General features: G+C 45.2%; 1 protein-coding gene across 12 annotated transcripts in view; it reads left to right on the top strand.

The window, feature by feature from the left end:
• Nedd4l (NEDD4 like E3 ubiquitin protein ligase) overlaps positions 1-23,062 on the top strand; it is a 315,839-nt gene that overhangs the window by 248,260 nt on the left and 44,517 nt on the right. For 5 of the 12 annotated variants that reach the window (XM_075968470.1, XM_075968471.1, XM_075968473.1 and 2 more), the window contains 8 exons: positions 3,082-3,143; positions 3,279-3,381; positions 5,457-5,623; positions 11,960-12,095; positions 13,124-13,300; positions 15,672-15,746; positions 22,077-22,208; positions 22,711-22,830. In XM_075968470.1, the coding sequence (XP_075824585.1) occupies positions 3,082-3,143; positions 3,279-3,381; positions 5,457-5,623; positions 11,960-12,095; positions 13,124-13,300; positions 15,672-15,746; positions 22,077-22,208; positions 22,711-22,830 (972 nt within the window). Of the gene's footprint in view, positions 1-3,081; positions 3,144-3,278; positions 3,382-5,456; positions 5,624-11,959; positions 12,096-13,123; positions 13,301-15,671; positions 15,747-17,334; positions 17,395-22,076; positions 22,209-22,710; positions 22,831-23,062 lie in introns of all 12 variants that reach the window. The other 7 variants (XM_075968469.1, XM_075968472.1, XM_075968477.1 and 4 more) reach the window with 2 other exon arrangements.

Genomic DNA, 23,062 nt, shown 5'->3' with positions numbered 1-23,062 from the left:
TCACCAGGGCTGCCCTTTCCGTGAGTTCCTGCTGTCTTCACAGGGCCACCAGGAGCAGCCTCGGCTCTGGCTGCACATGACTGCTGATTGTCTTAAACCTCTGTGCTTGAGCCCGTCTCTTCCATTCAGTGCATCGCCATTGCAACCTCATGTCACCTATCTTGCACCTTCTCATTAAGGATAAAAATAGCTCAGAGGCTCGCTTGCTCTGACAACAGAATGAAGTTCCCGAAGGATGTTTTCCTATCACACCCCTGTACCTTCTCCTGCTTCTTCCTTGTTCTATGCCCCTCCTGTTACCCCCGCAGCCCTTAATGCTCCCCACTGCCGCCAGTTTCAGATGCTCTGCATCTTTGGGCATTCATTTAGGCAGAAACACTGCTGCAGACGCATATCTCCATCTCAGCCACGGTTGCATTTGGGCAGCTTGGGCTGACCGTTCTCTTAGAACAGAGCGTGTTCAGGATAGCGAGGTGGACGCTAAGGTAGTCTCAATGGTAGGCACTCTAATGTTCATGGCTCTGTGTGTGTGTGTGTGTGTATCCATGTGCATGTGGCGGTCTGAGAACAAGTTTTGAGAGTTGGTTCTCCACTTACATCAAGTGGATTCCTGGGATCTAAGATCTTCAGGCTTGACAGCAAACACCATTACTTGCTGAACCATGTCACTGACCCCAAGGATAATATTCCAAACTGCCTAGTTGTGCATTGTAAGTGATATGTGTTGAAAATTTTTATATAAAAAATATCCCCCAAGTGTCAATAAGTTTTACTTATTGCCTTCCTTAGCACAATCTAAGAGAATATAATAATTGAGTCTCTTCAGGGAAAGTTAATTTTAGGGCTCTTTTTCTAGAGCAAATGAATGTGTCAATTATTTTTTGCACACACCTTCTTTCTTGACCCTGGCAATTAGTGGTGAGAAAGTTCAAGCAGAGGGCTATGACACGGGGTGATGTAAGTGAGTTTAAGATGGGCTCTCCGAGGGCAAGGTGACATGGGAGAGACATGCAGAGTGGACTGACTGTCAGTCCGGACCAGTCAATGCGTGGCTCTGTTGATGAGATGGCTTGGAGTAGGAACCATTGTCAGGGAGACTGTTGACAGTGAGGTAAAGGTGTAAAGCCTGATCACATGGCTAGCGGGTCATGGGCAGGGATTCCCATTTCATTGTAGTAAGAATGGGACAATGATTGCTGAAGAAATGGGTCAGAAGGTGAAGTGCCAATAAAAGCCCAGGAGTTTATTTCCCTAGAACATACATGAAAGCATCTTACAGACCCAACGGGACTGGTGCACATATGAACTCACATGGTGGAGTATGCACAGGACCTGCATAAGTTCAAGTAAAAAAAAAAAATCCCAGCATGAGGAAAGGGGAAGTGGACACAGAGTGCCACCCTAACCAAGAAGCTGTTTGTTTGCAATCAATAACCTGCTGGGAGAGAGAAAACCGCTTTTCTCCAATGGAGCGACACTGAGTCTATCAACCACACTCCAGGGCAGGCCTCACACTCTAGTTGGCCAGCACAAAACAGACTCCTTCCTTGGCTTTGTTGTGCTTTATTTTGGTTTGGTTTGGTTTACTTTGGTAGAGTGTGTGTGTGTGTGTGTGTGTGTGTGTGTGTGTTCGGGGTTTGTTTGTTTTGATTTGAGGGGATTTATTTCTTAAAGGAGATAGAACATGAAGTAGGATGGGAAGGAAGTGGAGAGAATGTAGGAGGAGTTGGGGGCAGGGAGCAGAAAAGAATATCACCAAAATATATTGTGTGAGAATAAAACTTAACCGTAAATAAAAGGCATTATGGTATGTCTTACAACTCCAGCACTCGGGAAGCAGAGACAGGGAGAATTCCCCAGTTTTCTGATCAGCTGCTCTAGCCTAATCAGTGAGCAGTGGGTATCAGGCCAGTGAGAGAGAAAACAGGGTGAACAGTGCCCAAGGCTGTCCTTTGGCTAGCACACGGAAACACACAGATAATACATACACAGCATAAAGCGGGGGAGGAGGAAGGATAGGAAGGAAGGATATAAATAGACAATCTTTCAAATGTAAACACTATTCTCTCTCTCTCTCCTTCCTGGACATGATACATCATTGTGTTGTGCTTTGCCCCTCATCCTATAAAAGCAAATATTCTGGATTGCATTTAATCCGAGAAGCCAGGTAGTTCAGGTTTGACTTCATGTAACATTTGAACAGTAATGGCACAAATTTTTCCACTTTCCTGCTTTATTAGCCAACCAACTTTGCACAGTAAAAGGAATCCTAATTTCTTATGGAATGCACATACATCTTGTGCCCTTGATTGCTTCTCTGTTGCTGGGACCAGAAGCTATTGGGGGAGGGAAAGGTGGTCGGAAGCCAGGGCAGGAGCTCAGGACAGGAACCAGTAGGCAGGAACTGAAGCAGAGACCATGGAGGAAGCCGTTAATCCTGCTTTCCTATATAACCCAGGACCACCTGCCTGGGGTAGCGCTTCTCACAGTGACCTGGGCCCTCAGCAATCTTTAATCAGAGAACTATCAAGGAGACATGCCAAAAAGCCGATCTCGCAGAGGTAATTCCTCGGTTGGAATTTCCTCCTTCCAGGTGATTTTAGTTGGTGCCAAGTTGACAAAATAAGGAACACAGCCCAGTTTCATCCCCGCTTCTTGACATAAGCCCAGTGTGGGTAGAGGCTCCCTGGTTAACTCTGAATTTAGGTGTCCTGAGTCATGGGATAATGAGGCTCGAGTGACCGCTGGTTTTCCAAAGTTAATCAACTCTGGGAGGTTGAGCATACACCCTGCAGTTAGAGATTAGACTTGGCAGTGCTGGCTATAATTTTGTCATTTGTCTCTGGCTGGGCTTGACTACTAGAGGCTGCTGGAGATAGTGACATCTAGTGGGGCTCAAGGAGTCAGGCCTCTGTGGGCTTTGCAGATGCTTAATTAATCATCCAGCTGTTGAGAAGCCAGCTCCTCTTTAACCCCTGGCATGTCCTAAAATTATATCCTCCATATTCCTGATGAATGTGTCAATATGAGAAATTTTTATAAGTGCTGCTTCTTTGTTAATTTGTTTTTTTCTTCCCTTAGACAGAAGATCCAACCATGGAGAGACCCTATACATTTAAGGACTTTCTCCTGCGACCAAGAAGGTGAGGCTTGCGGGTGGATGTGGGAGTGAGTGATGCAGGGCTGGGTTCTCTGAGGACAGTTTCAGCCAACACCTTAAACAAGAAAGATGGAAACAAGCCATAGCCTTTATAACTGGTTTTCTTCCTTGTGTGCAGCCATAAATCGCGAGTCAAGGGTTTTTTGCGGTTGAAAATGGCGTACATGCCGAAAAACGGAGGTCAGGATGAAGAAAACAGCGAGCAGAGGGACGACATGGAGGTATGAGGGTCAGCTGCGGGGTCTGGCCTGTCTCCCGGCTGCTCGCCTCACTCGCGTTACACTTTGAGACTCACTGAAGGGAATGAATGTTTGTAAACATAAATACAAACACATACACACATACCCCCGCAATTGTCTTTGAAAGTCTCCGCTGTGTGATTGTTTTAGCCAAAGTGCAATTCTCATTCTATGTCACGACTCTAATAATAGGAAGAGCAGCGCTTCGTACAGTTGTATTGGTTTTCTCTTCTGGCTGCTGTTAAGATACCCACCCGGAGCCAGTTACGGAAGAAAGGCTCACATTTCATGCCAGGGAGGTTTGCTGTGGCGGTAGGAATGTGGAGCAGCTGGTCATATTGTATCACAGTCGGAAGATGGAAAGTAGACAGAACAGGGTTCTGCTGTAAATCCACAAGGCCCACCCTCAAGGACCCACTCCCTTCCACAAGACTCCACCTTCTGAAGGTTCAGCAACCTTTCCAGACACCATCGCCAGCAGAGGACCAAGTGTCCACACACATGAGCCTAAGGAAGACTCTTCATAGAGGCTTAAGGCATCTACTGTGGATGGCCCCACTGCCAGGAAAAACAAGAACAAAAACATTATTGTTTTGGGCTTTCAGTTATTTTGGGGTTCCTCTTAGCACTTGAGCTTGCTCCAAAGTGGATGGGGATTGACTTCAAAGCTGTCTCCCCATTTCTGGTTCATTTGGTTTTTGGGTAACAGTATGTACTGCAAAGCTGTCCTTGGGAAATGCCATTTTGCAATTAGCCATCCAGAAGAGTGTTCTGCTCTGTCCTCTTCCTGGTGGAGAGGGCTCTTCGCTTTCTGGTCCCATGCCTGCGCTGTGGATCACACTGTACCATCTCAGCACACACTGTGGTCAACACTGTCCTGTTAACAACTCTCGTCTTGTTCAGAACGCTCTCACTAAACGAGGCCTCCCTGGCTGTTCTCACGTCTGTTTGCAGCTGTCCCACATGTGTGGTACTTGAATGATAGGTGGTGGACAAGCTGACCAAACTCCCTCCCACCAAGAGGCCACATCTCCAGGCAGAGTTTCACTATAGACTTCCATAGCTACCGCCACGTGACAGGGTGGGTGGCAGGCCGTAGTGGAGTTTGAGATTTCCCAAGCAAAGCAGCAGATTGCTGTGTGAAATCCAGTCACCAGTGAATCGGTTGATTTTCCGCTGGCTTTACCAGGGGATGTTAGGAAAGCAATACTTAATGCCGAAGGTATGTGTCGGAACAGTTCAACTCTGGTCCTGGCCCCATGCAGTCTGTTCAGGCAGTGCCGAAGCAACGGCATCAGTTTCTAGACAACTCCTGGCTCACCATTGTAACAGACAAGGGAGAGGCATCATCTCCGGTCACACCAGCCCCAGGCCTTCCTCGCTGGGGACCAATAGCCCTGTCCCTATACCTGTAACCTGTGCCCTGCTTTCTGTAGACCACACATGCATGCATCATGGTGGTGTTGAAAGGAGGGTGGCTGTGACAGCTCCGGCATGTCCCGTGTCATTGGCTTTGTGCAGCCCTAGAGGTCTTTGAGTCAAAACAACTACTGGAAATGTACAATTTTGTGATGTGGCTTAGAAACTAAACAGGGCTGGTGAGACGACGCGACAGGTTAGGGCGCCTTCTGCCACACTGGTTTGATCCATGGGATTCACATGATAGGAGAGGAAAGAGCTGACTTGTGCCAATTGTCCTCTGACCTGTATACATGTGCCATGTAGGCACACGTGAGCTTACATATAAACGTACACACTCAAATAAATGAATGTTTAAGAAATGAAAAGAAAGTAAATGAAGTCTCCAGACCTGGTGGCCCCCTGCGATGCAGTCATCTTAGAAGCTGGCATGATCAACTGGCCATTGCTCAGATGAGTGTTGAAACCTTGAATTGGTTTTTCTCCCTTTGAGGGAGCATCTATCTCAGCACGAGCCAGGAAACCATTTTAAGACCCAGAGTAAGGCTGGGTGAGGCAGAAGGGTGTCATGCTGGGGTGGCCTGCTCCTATGATCTGGAGCCCAGACTCACGAGCCTCCCATTCACTTTACTCCACAGCACGGATGGGAGGTTGTTGACTCCAACGACTCAGCTTCCCAGCACCAGGAGGAGCTCCCTCCTCCTCCCCTGCCACCAGGATGGGAAGAGAAAGTGGACAATTTAGGCCGCACTTACTATGTCAACCACAACAATAGGAGTACCCAGTGGCACCGGCCCAGCTTGATGTAAGTACCGCCAGATGGCAGGGATGCTCTGTCACGCCCTGCACAGCAGAGGGTGGCAGTTCCAGGGCAGGTTTGGAAGCTAGTGAGTGAGCATGTGCATGTGTGTGTGCATGCGTGCAAGCGTGCCTGCAGGGAAAGGCTGCTGCCCTGTGCCAGGTGCCTTTTGCCATGCGGTTGGAGTTTTTCTTCTGTGCCTCTTGTAGGATTACTGAAATGTGCTCTTCCTGGAGTCTACTTTGGCTCAACGATTACCTTGCTTCCATCTTCTTCAGCTTCCTCTCCGGGCTGACCCAGGATGGGAAACAGGAGGCAGAATGATTGTCTTTGCCATTTTCCTTTATGTTTTGCATTCTTATTCTTTTACAGTTATTTGATTTAGAAAGCCACAAAGGCTTCTTTTATTTTTATTTTGTTTACTTTTCAGAAAATTTATGTATTACTGCCTTGGTATATTTAGAAATGCAAAGAAGATTTGCAAAGTCAAAATTAGTAATTACTGTTTATTTCAACATCCTACTAGCTTAGGGAGAAAGCAAGGCAGATGATGCCTGTTCCCTTAGTAATTTTTGTTCTGATGATAGCAAATAAATCCTAGTTAAACCTCAATTACTGCCTTTAAGAAAGATTTTAAAGTAGATTTTTTTGTTGAATCATCATAGCAAAAGTTAAATTTATCAATGTGCAGTAAGAGGCAGAGCCAAAGTACCCGCGGGAAAAGCGGAAGTCACCTTAGATATTACAAGCTTGCCAGCAGCCAAGATAGCATCATTCATATTACAAAGTAGATATTACAAGTGATCGCTTTTCAAAATGCAACAAAATAAAGTGAGTGTACTGACTCTTCAGATCATATTCTCTCCAACCCAAACTGAAAGAGATTTCCCAGTGATGCTTCTTAGGCAGGTGATATCCAGAGATGCTGGAAACTGCTCTTACAAATCCTTTATCCTTAGAAATTTTGAAGGTATTCGCCATATAATTGGGGGAGTGGCTAGAGAGGGTGGGCCAAATCCACTGGCTGATATTGTATGTGGTTTGGGGGAAAGCTTACAGAGTCTGGAGCAGTGACTAGGTAGTCATCCCTGGTCTTCCCTGTGTAGGTGCTTGGATCTACCAGCTGTTCTTGGCCACTCTGCATTACCCAGTCTGGGCTCATCTTACTGTTTAGACAAAACACATATCACGATGATGCTAGGGTCTTAAATATATGTGATTTTGTTGATACTGTATATTTATTTACTGCTGTTTGTCTTTCATTAATGATCTCACTATACTTAGAAGTTTGCTAAGCTATTTAAGTGCTGTATCTATCTGTAGGTCCTTGAACCTACCTCAGGCATAGTATCTTACCATTAAAAAAAAAGAGGCATCATCCGACTAAGCTAAACAGCACAGGAGAGGAGAACACACAAGGGGGCTAATGTGGTGATCAGAGCCTCGCACAACCCCTGCAGAACAGGACCAGGAGGAAATGTTAGTGGCTGACACATAGTTGGGATTGTCCACCTGTGTTGATCACTACCACGCAGGGGGAAGTCTTTATTTGAGGGGAAAGTTGGGTGCAGTTGTTAGTGAGATGACAGCTGAGACAGCACAGGATGTGTGTTTAGAGTATATCATCTTTGCGACACGGTGGTCGTTTCATAAGTGTGTACTTAAATCGGTCAAGGTGTATCAGTTATGTAAGCATGACTTCTTACGTGTGAAACACATCTCATCTCAAAAGCCAGAAAACTGTGATTGGCAGAAGTCAGTTTCCACTGCATCCCCTCTATCCCATCTGCAGCTTATGCATTTGGAATTATTGCTCCGTAACATGTTTGTCTTGGCCAGAAGTTCTAGGACCTCCAGAGAAATTATCTTTTGCTTTTAGTTTTATTTTTTTTGTAAGTCAGTTTTTATAGACTGTTCTTGTGCTCTTCAGAGAAAAAATTATATTGTGAGAAAATGCCTTAATTAAAAAACCAAAAAATAAATAAATAAATAAATAAATATAAATAAATAAAAAAGAAATTATATCTGAGAACATTGGATAGTGATCAATCAGGTCCTAAGTCAACGAAGAATTCACGGCCTCAGTGGGTAGACATGAAGAGACAGGCACCCCAAAGTTGAACCCTCTGAACTTGGCAGGGTTTGTTTTGTCCCTGACTTGCCCTTAGGACACTCTGGAGGCAATTCTGCATCTCCATCTCTTGACAGAGGTCCCTCGGTTAAACATGCAGAGTGTCCAGGAGTCTCATTACGGCTGCTTTCTGCTTGCTTTCTCTGCAGCCAGCTCCTGTGGCTCATGTCCCTTCCCCAAAGCAAAAAAGAGCTGGGAGACAGAGCAGGCTCCTCCCGACAAGTGAATGTCTGCTGCCAGCCCCCTCCATCTACCAGCTCAGCAGCCTGTGTTCTCTGTGTGTTGGGTTGGGTGTGTGTTTGTTGTTTTTCTCTGCCAGGCTCTCACTCTGTAGCCCAGGATGGCCTCGTACTTTTACTCAGCCTCCCCCGTGCTAGGATTTCAGGTGTGAGCTGCTTTTGAGGTGGATGAATAGGAAAATTCTGGGACTGGGACTTCTCACTCAGAGATCCTCATGCCCAGCACCGGAGTAAGAGGGCAGCAAAATATGGTTTTAGATGAATGGCCAAAAGGAGCCATTTCAGGAAGGGATTTTAGGCACATGGTTTGGGGTACTGTCTGGGCCTAGTTCAGGCCTCTCCTTATACCTATGGAACATAAGGTGTCCCTTGAAGTCACCCCACCTTCTCAATTCTAGTAACTTTTAAAACACCTCATTTTAGATTTATTCTTAATCCTGTTTGGAAGTAAACTATATTTTACTACAAAAATTTTACAAGTACCATTTGTAAGATAAACTTAAGTTGAAATACTTGTTTTAAGCTGTTGATTATAAAATACTCAATGCATCTCCCAGTTCCCTAGCAACCAGGCCTAGCTCTGTGGTTTGGGTCATCCTTAACAGTCATATGCATTGAGGCAAAGGGAGGGCATGATGGCCCAAAGGGTCAAAAGCCTTTGCCTCACAAGCCTGGGGACCTAAGTTCAACCCCCAGAATCCACAGTGGGGGGAGAGAACCTATTTCCAAGGTTGCCCTCTGACCTCTACACACATGTGTACGTAATAGTAAGAAATATAATTTATTAAAACAAAGCAAATGCTTGGGGGCTGGGCATGGTCTGAGGCTTTAATCTTAGTAAACACTGAGCTTGGTTTCAAGGAAGGATTGGTAAAGTGGTGAAGTCTTGCCATTCCTGTCACTTCCCATGATATTCAAAGGGAACTGTGTGCGCAAAATTAATGACTGAAAAAAAAAGATGACGTAGGCATTTCTCACATTGTTTCCCTGTTCCTGGTAAAATCATCTTTGCATCTAGGTTTATCAGACTAACTGGTAGCTGCAGGTACTTGTAGAATCTTGTAGGCAGTCAACAGCTCTTTCACTCATTTAAAGGCGAAGGAAACAAACACACACACACACACACACACACACACACACACACACGCTCGCACCCTGTGCAAATTCTTCATATTATTACCTAAGACGAGAAAAGCCTGTTTGATATTGCTGTGACCAGATACCTAAGATAAATTATGGGAGTAAGGGTTTTATTTCGGTTCACAGTTTCAAAAGTTCATAGCCAGGGAGGGAATGGATCGATCCATTGCTTTAAGCTGAGACAAATGAGTCTCTCATGGCAGTGGGAACAGGGCTTCAAAGCTGCCAGGGAGCAGAGAGCGCATTCCTGGGCTATCCAGCCTCCTGCTCCCTTTCTCATCCCTCCAGCTACCATTCAGACCAATTACTGATTAGCTGAGCAAGTTGGGTATGGGAAATTGACATCACTGATTTTAAATAGAGCATTCTACACACACACACACACCAGCCGTGCAATAGGAGACATCATATACTTTAGAGGATGTGAGATACAGACAAGTCGTCACTCCACCGAGGCACTGTGACCCTTGTTTTACCCAGGTTTGTAGAGCCCCTGTCGTCCCTCTGGAGTACCTGGGGACTAAATTTGAAGGAGGACTTTCAGTCTTGAGAGAGTGCACATGGAGTCAGGAGTTTTCAAGTGAGGAAAATCATCATAAGGAGCAACTGTGTTCACCCTTAGTCACCAAGAGAGGGTCAGGTGCAGCGGCACACCATTAGTCCCAGCACTCGGGAGGCAGAGGCAGGCGGATCTCTGCGAGTTCAAGGCCAGCCTGGTCTTCAGAGAAAGACCCTGCCTGATAAAAAAGGAAAGGAAAAAGAAATTTAAGAAGATAGTAAAGCAGGCAGGCACTCCATAGCTTCCTCTGGCTGCTTCCCTGCTGAGGTCATTTACAAATGTGCTGTAACATTTTACATTTCTGTTTTGTACTTTATTTCATGCTTGAGAGTTGAACATTTCAAAACACGAGGACAATAAATACATCATCACAGATACAGTATGGTATTTTCTAAAAGCCAGCAGTAACATCTTTAATCTTTTATGTTTTCAGAAACATTACTACACTTTTGTGTTCCTTGATTATAATAATTGCATCTATGATAATATCAGTTTTCTGAAGATGCCTCTATTTATTGTACAAGTTTATTCTAATTACGTATTTAATACAACAATATATGTTGTAATAGCAGCAAATTTATGTATTATATATACAAATATAAAATTCCTTTAATTCATATTTTAGTAATAAAGAATTATAATTTGCATGTGAACTAAATAGAAACTAACTTTCACACTACGTTTTGTAGCCCTAAAGTTAATAGTGTAAAGATGTTTGATGACAAACATTTGAGTAAGCCAGACAGTAGTGGCACATGCCTTTAATCCCAGCACTAGGGTGACAGAAGCAGGGGGATCCAGAGTGAGTTCCAGGACAGCCAAGGCTACACAGAGAAACCCTGTTTCAAAATATTATAAAAAATAAAAATAAAAGGAAACATTTTGCTTATTTAGGATGTTGTGACATCTTCCAACATTGTTCCTCTTTGAATCTAGTTGCTATTCTGAAATCCAGTGGGCTCTTTCTGGGGGTTGTGAGTAAGTTTGGAAGTACTAGAAATTCTAAATCCTTTCTTTTAGAAAGACTCTATAAGTAGACTATTGATTAATACTGTGTTTCAATTCAGCTGAACTAAAATTCTCAGTTATTCTGGAACATTAACCTGAAATATAATTTGTGCTGATTCGATATGGGTCAGACTGAGCATGTGCAGGTGCCTCTGGCGGGCGTTCAGACTTCCACTCCAGCAACATCTAGCTGATGGTTTCCCCCAAAGGACCATCGCCTGTCATGTGCTGCAAAGTATTTTAGGGTGCTGTCGACTGGGTTGTTTTCAAGAATAAGTTCTTCAGATCCGGACTTAAGGACCTTACGTGAAAAAACAAACAGCTCGGGTGTGACGGCGCCATGTTCTTCAAGTCCCAAGTGTATTTGGGAGGTCGGCCCCTGGTGTTCATTTGGATTATTAGAGGGGGTTGTTGGGGAAAGGGGCTGCAATATTGTGATGTGAGGTTTTTGCCAAAACAAGACAGAAAGTATTTAAAAGTAAGTCACACAGCCCAGAAGTCCTCCCCTTGGGACTTCAGCCTTGAATTGGTGCTCTTGGCAGCCTTCAGTCAGTTACCGATTACCCGAATTAGCTGTTTTGTCACTGCTGGCTGGACCTCGAGGGGACCTGCTGACAGGCTGCATGTGTGAGCATGTGTGGGCTTGCTTGTCACTTCCTTCCAGCGGCCTGACTTACCGCAGACTGAAGGACTTAGACTTCTCTTCTCTCTTAAATCCTAGAGTGCAGTGTGAGGAATAGCCATGCCTCTGTACTCATGCCTCAGTCAAACTATTCAGGAAAATATATTAGGCCTGTGCTGACCCCAGGCGGCCATTTGTCTCTGTCTTCTTTCCCTACACAATTTTTTGTAGCCTTTTCATTGTCTGAGGCATTGTACGTCATCTAGAGGGGATTTAAAGTATACAGGAAGCTGTACGTGAGTTCTGGGCAAGTAGTGTCGTTCTTTGTTAGGGGCTGAACTTGTAGGATTTTAGAATCCGTGGGGATAGGGAAGGCTCTGCAGTCGTTCCCCGTGGATGCAGAGGGATGGCTGTCCATGTCTGAACCATGCTCAGGTGCCGCTGTCACTCTTGTTCAGGGCACTGAGGCTGCTTCTGTGAGGTCAGAGTGAGCCCGCAGTGTGGTTGAGCCAGACAATGGTTGCATGCTCCTTGCTGGTGTTTGACACTGACATCTTAGTGTGTGGTCCACAGGGAGGAAGGGACTGTTGGCGGGCTAGCTGTGAACACCTCTTCTCATCCCCTCACCCCACCCTCCTTTCAGGGATGTGTCCTCCGAGTCAGACAATAACATCAGGCAGATCAACCAGGAGGCCGCACACCGGCGTTTCCGCTCGCGGAGGCACATCAGTGAAGACTTGGAGCCTGAGGCCTCGGAAGGCGGTGGAGAGGGCCCTGAGGTATGATGCTGGCAGCTGAGCAGCTCCAGCTTCCCACAAGCCCCAGGGTGATTTTGTATCCCATTTTCTCCTCTCAGTAAACTGTGGATTGAGTGTGAAGATTGTGACCTCATAACTAATTGATCCCCATCTGAGCGTTAGTTAACTTGGAAAATGCGTGTTCAGCCAAGGCCTGTATAAATATCAAAGGGAGAACATTTTTTTCTCGTGTGAAAGTCTTCCATGTTTCTACTTAATGACTGGTTTATCCCAGGATCTAACCAATCTCACGAAACAACACGAAGGTTGCCATTTTTGAGGAATCGAGTGAGCTCTGATACTTGTTCGGGTATCACTGATGAGTTTCTAATAACTGCGTGCCACCTTAGGAGAGATTACCAAAAAATGTGCAAGTTTGAGTTAGTAGGAATTTACTGGGAAAGGAGACGAATTAAGCTACAAATGAGAAATAATCCTAATCCGATGCCGATGACACTGATCGTTGTGTTGATCGTATGTTGGGAAGTCATTCACGAAACTTGGCAGCGGCCGGTATTAGGGCAGTAAGTTAGTGATGCCACAGTAGATTCCCTAGCCATTCTGCAGCATCTCAGCTATTTTCATTAAGAACTCTCACAGCGGCTAGAAAGGAAAGAGAAAAAAAAACATGAAAATTGCTTGTAAATTCTTGGGGCGTTTCTAATCCATTTGTGATAGAGGCTGGCAGAGAGCTGCGCTGTGGAGTGTGTACCGCTAAGGGGTGAGATCATGGCCCCTGGGCCCCGCGCTCCTTCACACCTGGTCACACCCCCAGTTAATTGCTTACGTCAGCTCTCTCAGAGCTAAGTTTTCCTGTCTGCTGATTGGGACAGTGGTTCTGTCTTCCCCATGCTTATTCCTAAAGATCCTGTGCCCCTTGCTGTTAACTAATTAATAACGGTATTAATTGCCGTTATCCTGATGGTTATGGATGTTGTGTGCTTTACTGGAGGGAAGACCGCTAAATCCCCAATTCCTAGCACTTAATCTACTTTCTCTTTCCTCCAAAGCCTTGGGAGACCATTTCAGAGGAAGTGAACATGGCAGGAGACTCTCTTAGCCTGGCTCTGCCCCCACCTCCTGCCTCCCCAGTGTCTCGGACCAGCCCCCAAGAGCTGTCGGAGGAACTGAGCAGAAGGTTACAGATCGCTCCAGACACCAATGGGGAACAGTTCAGTTCTCTGATCGTAAGTCATGGTCTTGTTAGAAAAGCTGAGCGGTGGTCGGTCCTTTGTTGTTGCATTAGAAGACTCTTGTATACTGATAATGGCAAGGGCAGTGGGCAGTGGTTCTCAGCTTGGGGGTTGTGACCCCTTTGAGGTCAAATGGTCCTTTCACAGGGGTCACCTAAGATCATCCTGCATATCAGGTATTTACATTACAGTTCATAACAGCAGCAGAGTTACAGTTATGAAGTAGCAATGAAATAACTTTATGGTTGAGGGGGTCACATGAGGAACTGTATTAAAGGGTCATGGTGTTAGGAAGGCTGAGAACCACTGGCCAGTGGGTCTTCCATACCCAGTCAGCCTAGGTTCTCCCAAGATTCCCCTTCCCTAGGAGAGATGGGTCTATATGAAAATTTACCCTGGCAGGTAAAAATCTTTTTGTTTAGAAAGAAGTGGTTTATCAACAGCTCTTTTTATTATTTATTCTGTGAGTTCTAGCTTTAACCTTGTAGAATTTCTTTCCCATTCACAAGGCTCGTGAAAGTAGTGTCTTCGCCCTGAGGGCAGTTGTCCTGTTGAGAAGCGGGAGCCCTAGAGCCTCCCTGCCAATCTTCTAAACTCATAGTCCACACACCTTTGCGTTCTAGTTCACAAATAAGTAGGGCCAGATGTGTAAGCGGTTGTCCCTGGGATAGCCTGACTAGGCGGTAGAAGATACCCAGAAACCCAATATAGGAACTCTGGAGGAGAAAAAGTATGAAACTGTGGCCCTGACATCACAGTAGCACTTGAACTTGGGGTTCATCTCGGCCATCAGAAAAATACTTTGTAGAAGTCTCGGGTCAGTGAGAAGGAATGAAATTGGTCACAAGGAACTTTGCAGTTGATAGTGCAAAACTACAGGAAAAGCCCACAGACCATTCGTGTGTGTGTGTGTGTGTGTGTGTGTGTGTGTGTGTAATTAAGACCAAATGCACACACCATGTTTCTCGGGCAGCTGGACTTATAAAGATGTCCTGGAGAAAATGATGATAGTTCCTGTGTTGGAATGGCATTCTCATATGATGGTCATTCTTATGAGCATTCTGAATGTAAACAGTAGAAGGGCCACACAAAGCGTACAAGCCACTGTGTATACGATTATGAGCCCTTCCATGGCGGGGTTCTCCTTCTAAAAGAAACTGCCGGCCCCTGTCACATGAGTCTCAGGGATTTCTTCTTGATGTGCTTTCGCATTAAAATTCTATGGATGTTTTTCAAAAAGAGAAATAGCACTGAGGTGAAAATCCAGTGCTAAGTGGATAGAAAAGAGGTTGCATATATGAGATATTTGACTGGGTAAAAGTGTTGCTATGGAAACAGCCTAAGCCACCAAGCCATGTATTTAAAATGTATCAAAGAAAGAATTGCTGAAATTATAGCAGCTATATACCATTTATATAAACCATGTGGGGAAAGCTCCTAGTTTTCTCTGTTGACGTAAATTAGCATTTGTCACAGTTAGAGCAGGGAGCTCTTGCATTTAGCATTTCCAGAAGCATGGCATATTAAGACCCAGGTGTGATAGCACATCCTTAGGGAGCTTCCTCTGATTTTGATGCTTGAGGCCGCTGTGTCTTCAGGGCAGTGGGTCTAACATTTTGCTCAGGAACGACTCCTTGACACTGCCCAGTGTGGGAGGGTGGGCGTTGTCCCTGTTACCACCACAGAGCTCCGCTGCCTTTAACTTCCTGGGCATTATTTTAAAAGAGTAAAAGCCACATGTGCTACAAGCTGTACCGTGGGATAAGCGTCGCTGGTAAGGAATCTGTGACTTCTGTCTGTGACCTTCGAGTATCATCATTCAGATTGACGAGGCTTTGTTTAACCACCAAGAATTCAAATTAGTGAGAGGAGCCTTATGTGTGACGCACAAGACGGTCTTTGGATTTGCCTCCCCCTCTGTTCCACTTGTGGTCTGTACGGAAGTTCCACTTGGAAGCTAAATATAAAGCCCTGCCTATCGCAGGAAGGAGGGGATGATGTCTGAGTGCAGCCGGCTCGGCAGTGCAGCGACCTCACTGTGAACAGTGCTAGTAGCTGGTCAAGGGCCATGTGTCACCTTTTGGTCCCTCTTTTCCTCTGTTAGTCACACTTGAGAGTTTGCCCGGAGCTGGCATCCCAGGCAGTGTACAGGACTGCTGACCTCTTGTTACTCTTGAATGTTGTGGGGACCTGTCTCTTTTTCCCTTCCAGTAGTCCTGGTCTGTGGGGAAACAGAGACTTGAAACAGAGATCCGCAAGGACTCCTGTTCTTGTTCTGAAAGAAGTGGTGCTTGATTGCCTCCTGGTGTCAGAGAGCTGTGCAGGATATCCCCTTTAACCCCGCCTGTCTTTTCCTTCCCTGCAGCAGAGAGAGCCCTCGTCGAGGCTTCGGTCCTGCAGTGTTACCGACACGGTTGCTGAGCAGGCTCACCTACCACCGGTAATAAACACTCGTTTCCAGTCCTCAGCTGTTTTTTCGGCTTTGATTCAAAATCGTCAGGGCTGCTGAGAAAGAGTTTTTCCTGTGTAGATCCATTCACCATATAAAGCAGGACATTAGAAATTTTCTGAGTAAATTGTGCAAGGATCTTGACTTCCCAGCCCAGAATCCTAACTGCCAACCACATTTCTAAAATGCTAAAAACGTGCTTTGGTTTCTCACTGCAAAGCGTGCATTTCTGACATGCTTATATTACTGAAACTACGTGGTCCATTCAACAGCTATAGCTCTGGTCCTGGTATCTGAACTCTGCAGACTCATTGATCAGGAAGAACTCTTCCAGCAAGACAGCCTAAATTTTACCACTACCCAGAGTGCCTGTGCTAACTACAAAGGCAACCCCATGAATGAAATATTAGCTGCCATTTGCCCCTTCCTTCCTATGGCTGTGATAAGTCTGAGTGCCCATCACGTGGTAGAGGGGTTTTCCATTCCAGTAATATACTAAATATCAAATTGGTGGGCAGATGAGAATTGCCTAGTAAGAACGAATTGACAAAAAAAAAAATGTTTTTCTTCTTTGGGAGGTGAAAATTTTCTGCAGTTATTTTAAATGTTCAATTTGATATTTGACGTTGGCCTTTTATTTGTTTGGTTTTTGTGGGTTTGTGGGGGAAGTGGGAGTTAAGACAGAGTCTTGATCTATAGCTCGGTCCAGCCTGGAACTCTAATTGTATACTCCAGGCTAGCCTCGGGCTTGCCACAGTCTCCTGCTTTCCCCTCCTGAGTGCTGAGATTACAGGCGTTAGCCGCCTGACCCCTTGTTTTTATTGCTACAAATCCTCTTTAATGACCTGCTTCATTGTGTATGAACTTGAAGACAGGCCACAGATTTGAAATTTTTGAAACCATCTTCCTCGCCATAAACATTTTAACCTGACATCAAAGGACATTTTTGCCTAAATGAAGTGATGGTGTATGTCAGTCAAAATCAGAAATTCAGTGGTAGAGTCCACCGTGAAGGCTGGCTAATAACAAGCTGAGGTGGATTCAGTGCAGACCTCCCAAAGCAGAACCGTACACTGGGATGAAGCGGTGGGGGCCCTTCTCACCCTAGTGATTCTGTGATTTTCTGGTAGAAATTAATTGCACTTGCTCTCCTCTTCACAATCAGTGTCAATTTTGTTTGCCGTGGAGACCGTGATTCCACCTTTTCTTCATGTCCAGAAGGTGCCGTGCGCTCACTGACCACCAGTGGCCTCTCAGAGATTTGCAGATAAAGAATCTAAGATCTGGACTGTGGAGCACAAAATATCCCACTTGAAGTGGTTGCTGGTCACCCCTAGTGAGGATGCAGCCTGAGCGTCTTTGGGGTGATACGGTGGTCCAGAGAGGGCATGTGCTATTTTTGCTCTATTTTTGCTGCTGGTCATTGGTGTGTGCTCAGCTTCATTTGGACAAGGTGGATAATTGGGGTTCCTGATCTCACGTCATCTGCCACAGCATCGCCACAAAGTGATTCCTGCTTCACTAAGCAGTAGATGGTGCCCCCAAATACAAGTTACTGATATACATTATTGTTTAACAGCCCAGCACCCCAACTAGGCGAGCACGTTCATCAACTGTCACGGGTGGTGAGGAACCAACGGTAATAACACAAGTTATGGGACCCTAATGGTGAAGGACTGTGGGGTAGTTTAGTATGTTGGTTATGGTGGATATGTTTCCTCCCATTATCAAATAAGGTCAGTTTCTATGTGGTACAAAGACATATGTGTTTCTTATCTTCAACTTCTCATTTTGAATTCTTCAAAGGTCCTGGATAAAATGGAATCATTTTTTAATCCTATTAAAAGTATTGTCGAGCCTGGTTACATGTGCTTAATCGAAGCATTTCAAATACAGTTTTGTCGGTAGCTAGAGAAGCCACAGGAATCATCCAGGGCTGTGCATGTGTCCAGATGTGCAAGAGGCTGTGCGCTCTTCTCTGTTCTCCATACCACATTTTTTAATAGGGGGCCATATTTTTTCTGTATCTCCATCATAACCAGTAACCTCTTTCTGCCACAAGGAGTTTGACTCGCAGGAACGGACAAGTGTTTTTACATTTCCAGGGCAGGAAGCAATTAGAATATTTCAATGCAAGTATCTAATATTGTTATTATTATTTCCTTATTTTGATTGATAGTATTTATGCTTATATGTGACTTCAATTTGAGTAGTTATTTTCCTTTTGTTCTACTTGATCCTTGCAGTCAGGCAGGCCCGTATTTGATGATTTGAGCTTAGGTGACCATTTGAAGAACTTCCTTTAGTGTTCCACATTTGTCACATACACTGTGGCTACTTACTAGTGATGAATGACTTTAACTATATACACAATAGCCGATTTCCTGAAACATGTTTAGCCCTCCGTGTTACACAAAGGAAACTCACATTGGCCATCAGTGCAGCAAGCACAGTGTAAGGTTGCTAAGCCACTGTGGCCTACATAATATGCATGTACTGGAGATCCAGGCTCCCCACCTCCAGCAGGATTCAAAGAAGTTTACATGGGGTAGTTGATTTTCTACTATGTGCTGGTAGTTTCTCTGCAGGGCAGACCATTCCATGGTATGGTTATGTTTCGTGATACCCATAAACGTCCTTTTGTAATGAAGCAGCTGTTTTTACGTTTAGTTGGATTCGTGACCTGCTTAAAGCTTCGGAGTGTTGGGATGGCTAATGATAGCAAGTAACAGAGTGGTGCCAGACACTATGGTAAAAATATTCCTGACAGAACAAGGTCATCCATCAGAAGGAAAGCCCACGTCACTCTGGGCTGCACTTTTCTTGCCTGTGTTCTCCTCCATCCGTGAATTAAAACATGGGTTGGGTTTGGTCTTTTGTTTAAGACTTTGCAATGGAAGTTGCTAAGTGATTCTCCCACCCTGATGTGCCTGGCTTTCTCAGGACCTGGATGAGTGTGAAAGGACCGAGTCCATTTCCCTTCCATCCCCTCTATGTCCTGTTCTGTCTCCTAGCATGGTTTTTTCTCTGACCGCCTCTTTGATGCATGTGCCAGGCAGACACGCCCTGTAATGTGTCACCTCGCTCCTCCCTGTACTCTCCCAAGCATGCATGTGCTGCAGTTATGCACACAGCTCTGTTTCGTTGTGTTTAGGAGGGAAGCACCAGTACGATGTTGCGTACATCATGCTCAGCGAACTGTTTTTAACTTACATCGATTTTTCTGGGCTCTGTTAATAGTCATTTAGTACTCGGTGATGGAAGTGTGTTACAGTTTCTACACTCTTCTCTCGTTGGAGGGCATTCCCATCTCCGGTGTGTTGTGGTAGCCCTCCTTCTCTGTAAACCCTCTCCCTACACTGTGATGAAGCGTGGAGCCTCATCCGAGGAATCGTGGCCCTTTGATTTATGGCAGAAGCCTGTAGACCCAGAGTCACTTTCCTGCAGGCTCCACCAGGGCTCTCCCTTTCTAACAGAAAGCGAGAGAGTCCTTTGATCTTCTCTGAAGAGATTCTAAAAATATCCTGAAATAGCACTATGGCAGGGTCTGGGTGAGTCATGGAGAATCTATGATGGCAAGTGTCAACAGATAGTCAGATTTTTTTCAGCGTAAACATAGTCTGGTTCTTCACTGTAGATAGTGAAATTGAAGTGAATGGCTATTTGGAATCATAAGGCTCAGCAGTATATTTGGTCTATGAATGAATTTCATAAACAGAAATGTTCAGCTTGTGTTTGGTTGCCTAACATGTTTCTCCAAGTGCCCTGAAGCATACTGTTATTCACATACAGTAGTAAAAGTGGAATCTTTTGGCCCCACGCCTGGGCCTCTTGCACAGAGCTGTCTGGAGAAGCCGAGTCTTGTCATTGCTGGCCATGTGTCCTGGATGGCCGTGTTTTAGTCATAAATGGAATCGTCAACACAAGTTGTTCTACATGCCCATTTAGAGAGGACACTGTCAAGAAATATTTAGTAACAGCATCTTATATAGATGTTGCTACATTAGCAGTTGCCCGTTCAATTCCCAGGAGAATGATCATTATAGACAAAGTCAGCATCCTCTCTGCTGTCCTCCTGGTTCTGTGAACTAACTGGTCTTGTTAACTGTGGATCTGTGCGTGAAACCTGAGCGCAGGGAGTTCTTGCAGCTGGCAGTTCAGTTCTCAGATTGGGAAACATCCAAGTCGTTCAGTTTGTCAGTTCAAAAGTATCTGTTCCAGGAATGTCATTGCTATTTGTTAAAGTCTTAATGTTTCTAGAAATGAATTTTCTGAGAACATATCAAAAAGCCTCTCCCCCAAAACATAACTCATCAAGAAAGGAGAAAAGTGACAAGTGCCATTTAATAGTCCTTGTAGTTAAACCAGTTTTGGTTATATAAGTCATGGTGGAACAAAGGGTATTTTGCCAAATAGGTTTTAACCTATTTGCTTAGGTGACAGTACATCAGAGTTTTGGCCAGTATAGGTGAAAGTCCTTGGAGGGAGGCAGAGTTTTGTTGCCAGTGTCCTCATTAGGCTGTGGACTACTTGGTCTGTCTCTCATGGTCATAAGAACCTGACATCCGTTGTCTTGTTCCTGGATACAGAATGCTGTGTAATTAGTTGTTCTTGGAATTCCCTTATCCTTTAGGGTTTGCCTGGGAAAATGTCAAGATGTTTGCCGCATTTCTTTTCAGGAAGGTTCTTTACACATGCTCTCTCCTTGCCTGATAAACATGGTGTCGAAATAACCACGAGTCAGTTGCTTCCCAGTTAGTGTTCAGGTTAATTTTTCTGGAGTCTCCTGTTCAGTGTGGGGAGCAGACAATGGAGCCTCTTTGCTTGCAGTCCTTAGTTACTGCAATGTACATGTTCTTGTTTCCTCTAACTTAGGGTCCCAGGTCCACTGACGACTCTCTGGTTATGACGTTCACCAAAGCAGTAGAAGTGAGCAGAGAAGCTAGGTCAGGAACAGAAAAGAGGCCCAGTTACGTGATCAGCCTAATTCTAAGACAGCAGCACCTGCTGAGGTACTTAGAGGGCTGGTGGGAGAAGACAGCACTCAGAGCAACAGGGATCCTGTTCCTCTACCTCCCAGAAGTCTCAGTGGCCCTGGTGGGTCTTTCTGAGCCTCTCCCCTAGAGCGCTGCTTCCCCAGCACAAATGCATGGCACAGCACTGTGTGTGCAGACAGCCCTGAGTATCCCTAGGCTGGTGCTGGCCCTGGGCATCCCTTTGCTGTCAGTCATTCCACCATCCTGTATCTTCTAATACCCGTTCACCCACACTATATTTCTCGGGCTGCTTTTTTCACAAACCAAAGTCTCAGTAATTCTTTATATAAAAAGATGAAATCCATACTGGGTTTGGTAGCACATGGCTTTAATTCCAGCACTGGGGAGGCTGAGGCAGGCTTTCTGTGAGTTCAAGGATAGCCTGGTTTACGTAGTGAGTTCTGGGCCTGCCAAGCCTACATCGTGAAACCCAGTCTCAAAGAAAGAGAGAGAGAGAGAGAGAGAGAGAGAGAGAGAGAGAGAGAGAGAGAGAGAGAGAGAGAGAGAGAAAGAGGAAGGAAGGAAGGAAGGAAGGAAGGAAGGAAGGAAGGAAGGAAGGAAGGAAGGAAGGAAGGAAGGAAAAAAGGAAGGAAGGTGGAATTTGCACTATCCAAATATGGTCCAAACTGTACATCACAGACCTGGGAAGATAGACTCTATGCCATTACACTGGTATAAACAGAACCTCTAATAGGGGGCTCCACAGACATGACAGGGTCCCTGTAGATGATGTCCACCATACAGAAGTGCAAGTCAAAGAGGAAAGGTTCTTTGTCACATTTTGCCCTGGAAGTTTGTGTACACTGGGCCTCGGGAAGAACTTTGTGCTGAGCATCTGTGGTAGCCAGCTCTCTAGAAGCATCTAGAACATTCCTCTTGCGGGCATAAGAGTTTGGTCACCTTGAAATTCTCTTTCAAGCTATGTGGTTTAGCAATGAACTTTAGCAACCGGACCAGGTTATGGCACATTCTCTTTCTCTACAAACACCTTAGTGGTGATTGTATTTCCAGTTCTAAGAGCCGGTTTTTGTAAGAATGTGAATCCCAGCCATCTCACAATCTGTACAATTTGTTTCTGACTTCCTGATTGCACTTTGTATGTGGGTTATAGGCTTTGTTTTGGTTTTGTTTGGTTTTTTTTTTGTTTTGTTTTGTTTTTTCCTCTACAAACAGCATTAACTTATCTTGCCCAGAGAAATATACTTTCTAGGTATATGTTACATTGTTGAACTGGTCAGAAGACAAATTTTAGTTGTTAAGTAATATTGATTTCTTGCACAAACAGCCATCAGTGGCCTATGTACATACCACGCCGGGCCTCCCTTCAGGCTGGGAAGAAAGAAAAGATGCTAAGGGACGTACATACTATGTCAATCATAACAATCGAACCACAACTTGGACTCGACCAATAATGCAGGTATGAAGATCACCATCCAACCCAGGCTCAAGGGCCGAGATGTACTGACCAGCAACATCCTGACCTGATGATGCTAATGTCCTTTTCTGAAAGGCCTGTGTTTAAGGCCTCTTCTCACCAAAGACATGTGCTACTCTCGGTAGAATGAATATTTGCCTGAGGATGACTTTGGTCCTTGGATACATTTATTTTAGTGTGACCTCAAAGATACTTTCAGAAAATGAGCCTATGGCCGTAGATAGCTCCCTTCCCCCACTCCCACATCCCTTCTTTTCCCAAGGCTAGTTTTTATACTGGCCAGTGATTTGTTGTTATTTCTCTTGACTGTGTCTCCCCATCTTTACCCCCATTATTAGGTTTAATTATTTCCTCCATGCTGTAAATAGACCAAACCTTTCATTATGGCTCTGTGTGTTGTTGTTGTTGTTGTTGGGGTTCATGCTCCTCATCACACACAGGGATATCCTCATACAAAGCTAACCTGTTTTTGCCTCCAAAATAGCTTGCAGAAGATGGTGCCTCCGGATCAGCCACAAACAGTAACAACCACCTAGTCGAGCCTCAGATCCGCCGGCCCCGTAGCCTCAGCTCGCCAACAGTAACTTTATCTGCCCCACTGGAGGTGAGAAGGCCGCCTCATCTAACCAGGGTCATCTCTGTCCTGTGGCTCCTCTTCATTTGCTCTTCTCTCTAAACTGGACTTCGTTCCTCAGGCAGCTCCCATGCCGAGCAGTCGCGGGTTGGTGGTGAAGGCTGGCCTGAGACTGCGTCCATGCTTCTGTGCCTTGCCCCGCTAACATTCTAGACTCTGTCATAATCTTCATTCTCATTTGGCTGGTGCCACGCTTGGTGAC

Source organism: Microtus pennsylvanicus, chromosome 4, assembly GCF_037038515.1.
Source record: "Microtus pennsylvanicus isolate mMicPen1 chromosome 4, mMicPen1.hap1, whole genome shotgun sequence".
Lineage (NCBI taxonomy): Eukaryota > Metazoa > Chordata > Mammalia > Rodentia > Cricetidae > Microtus > Microtus pennsylvanicus.
Note: the sequence above shows the minus strand (reverse complement) of the source record. Positions and strands in the feature narration are given on the sequence as shown.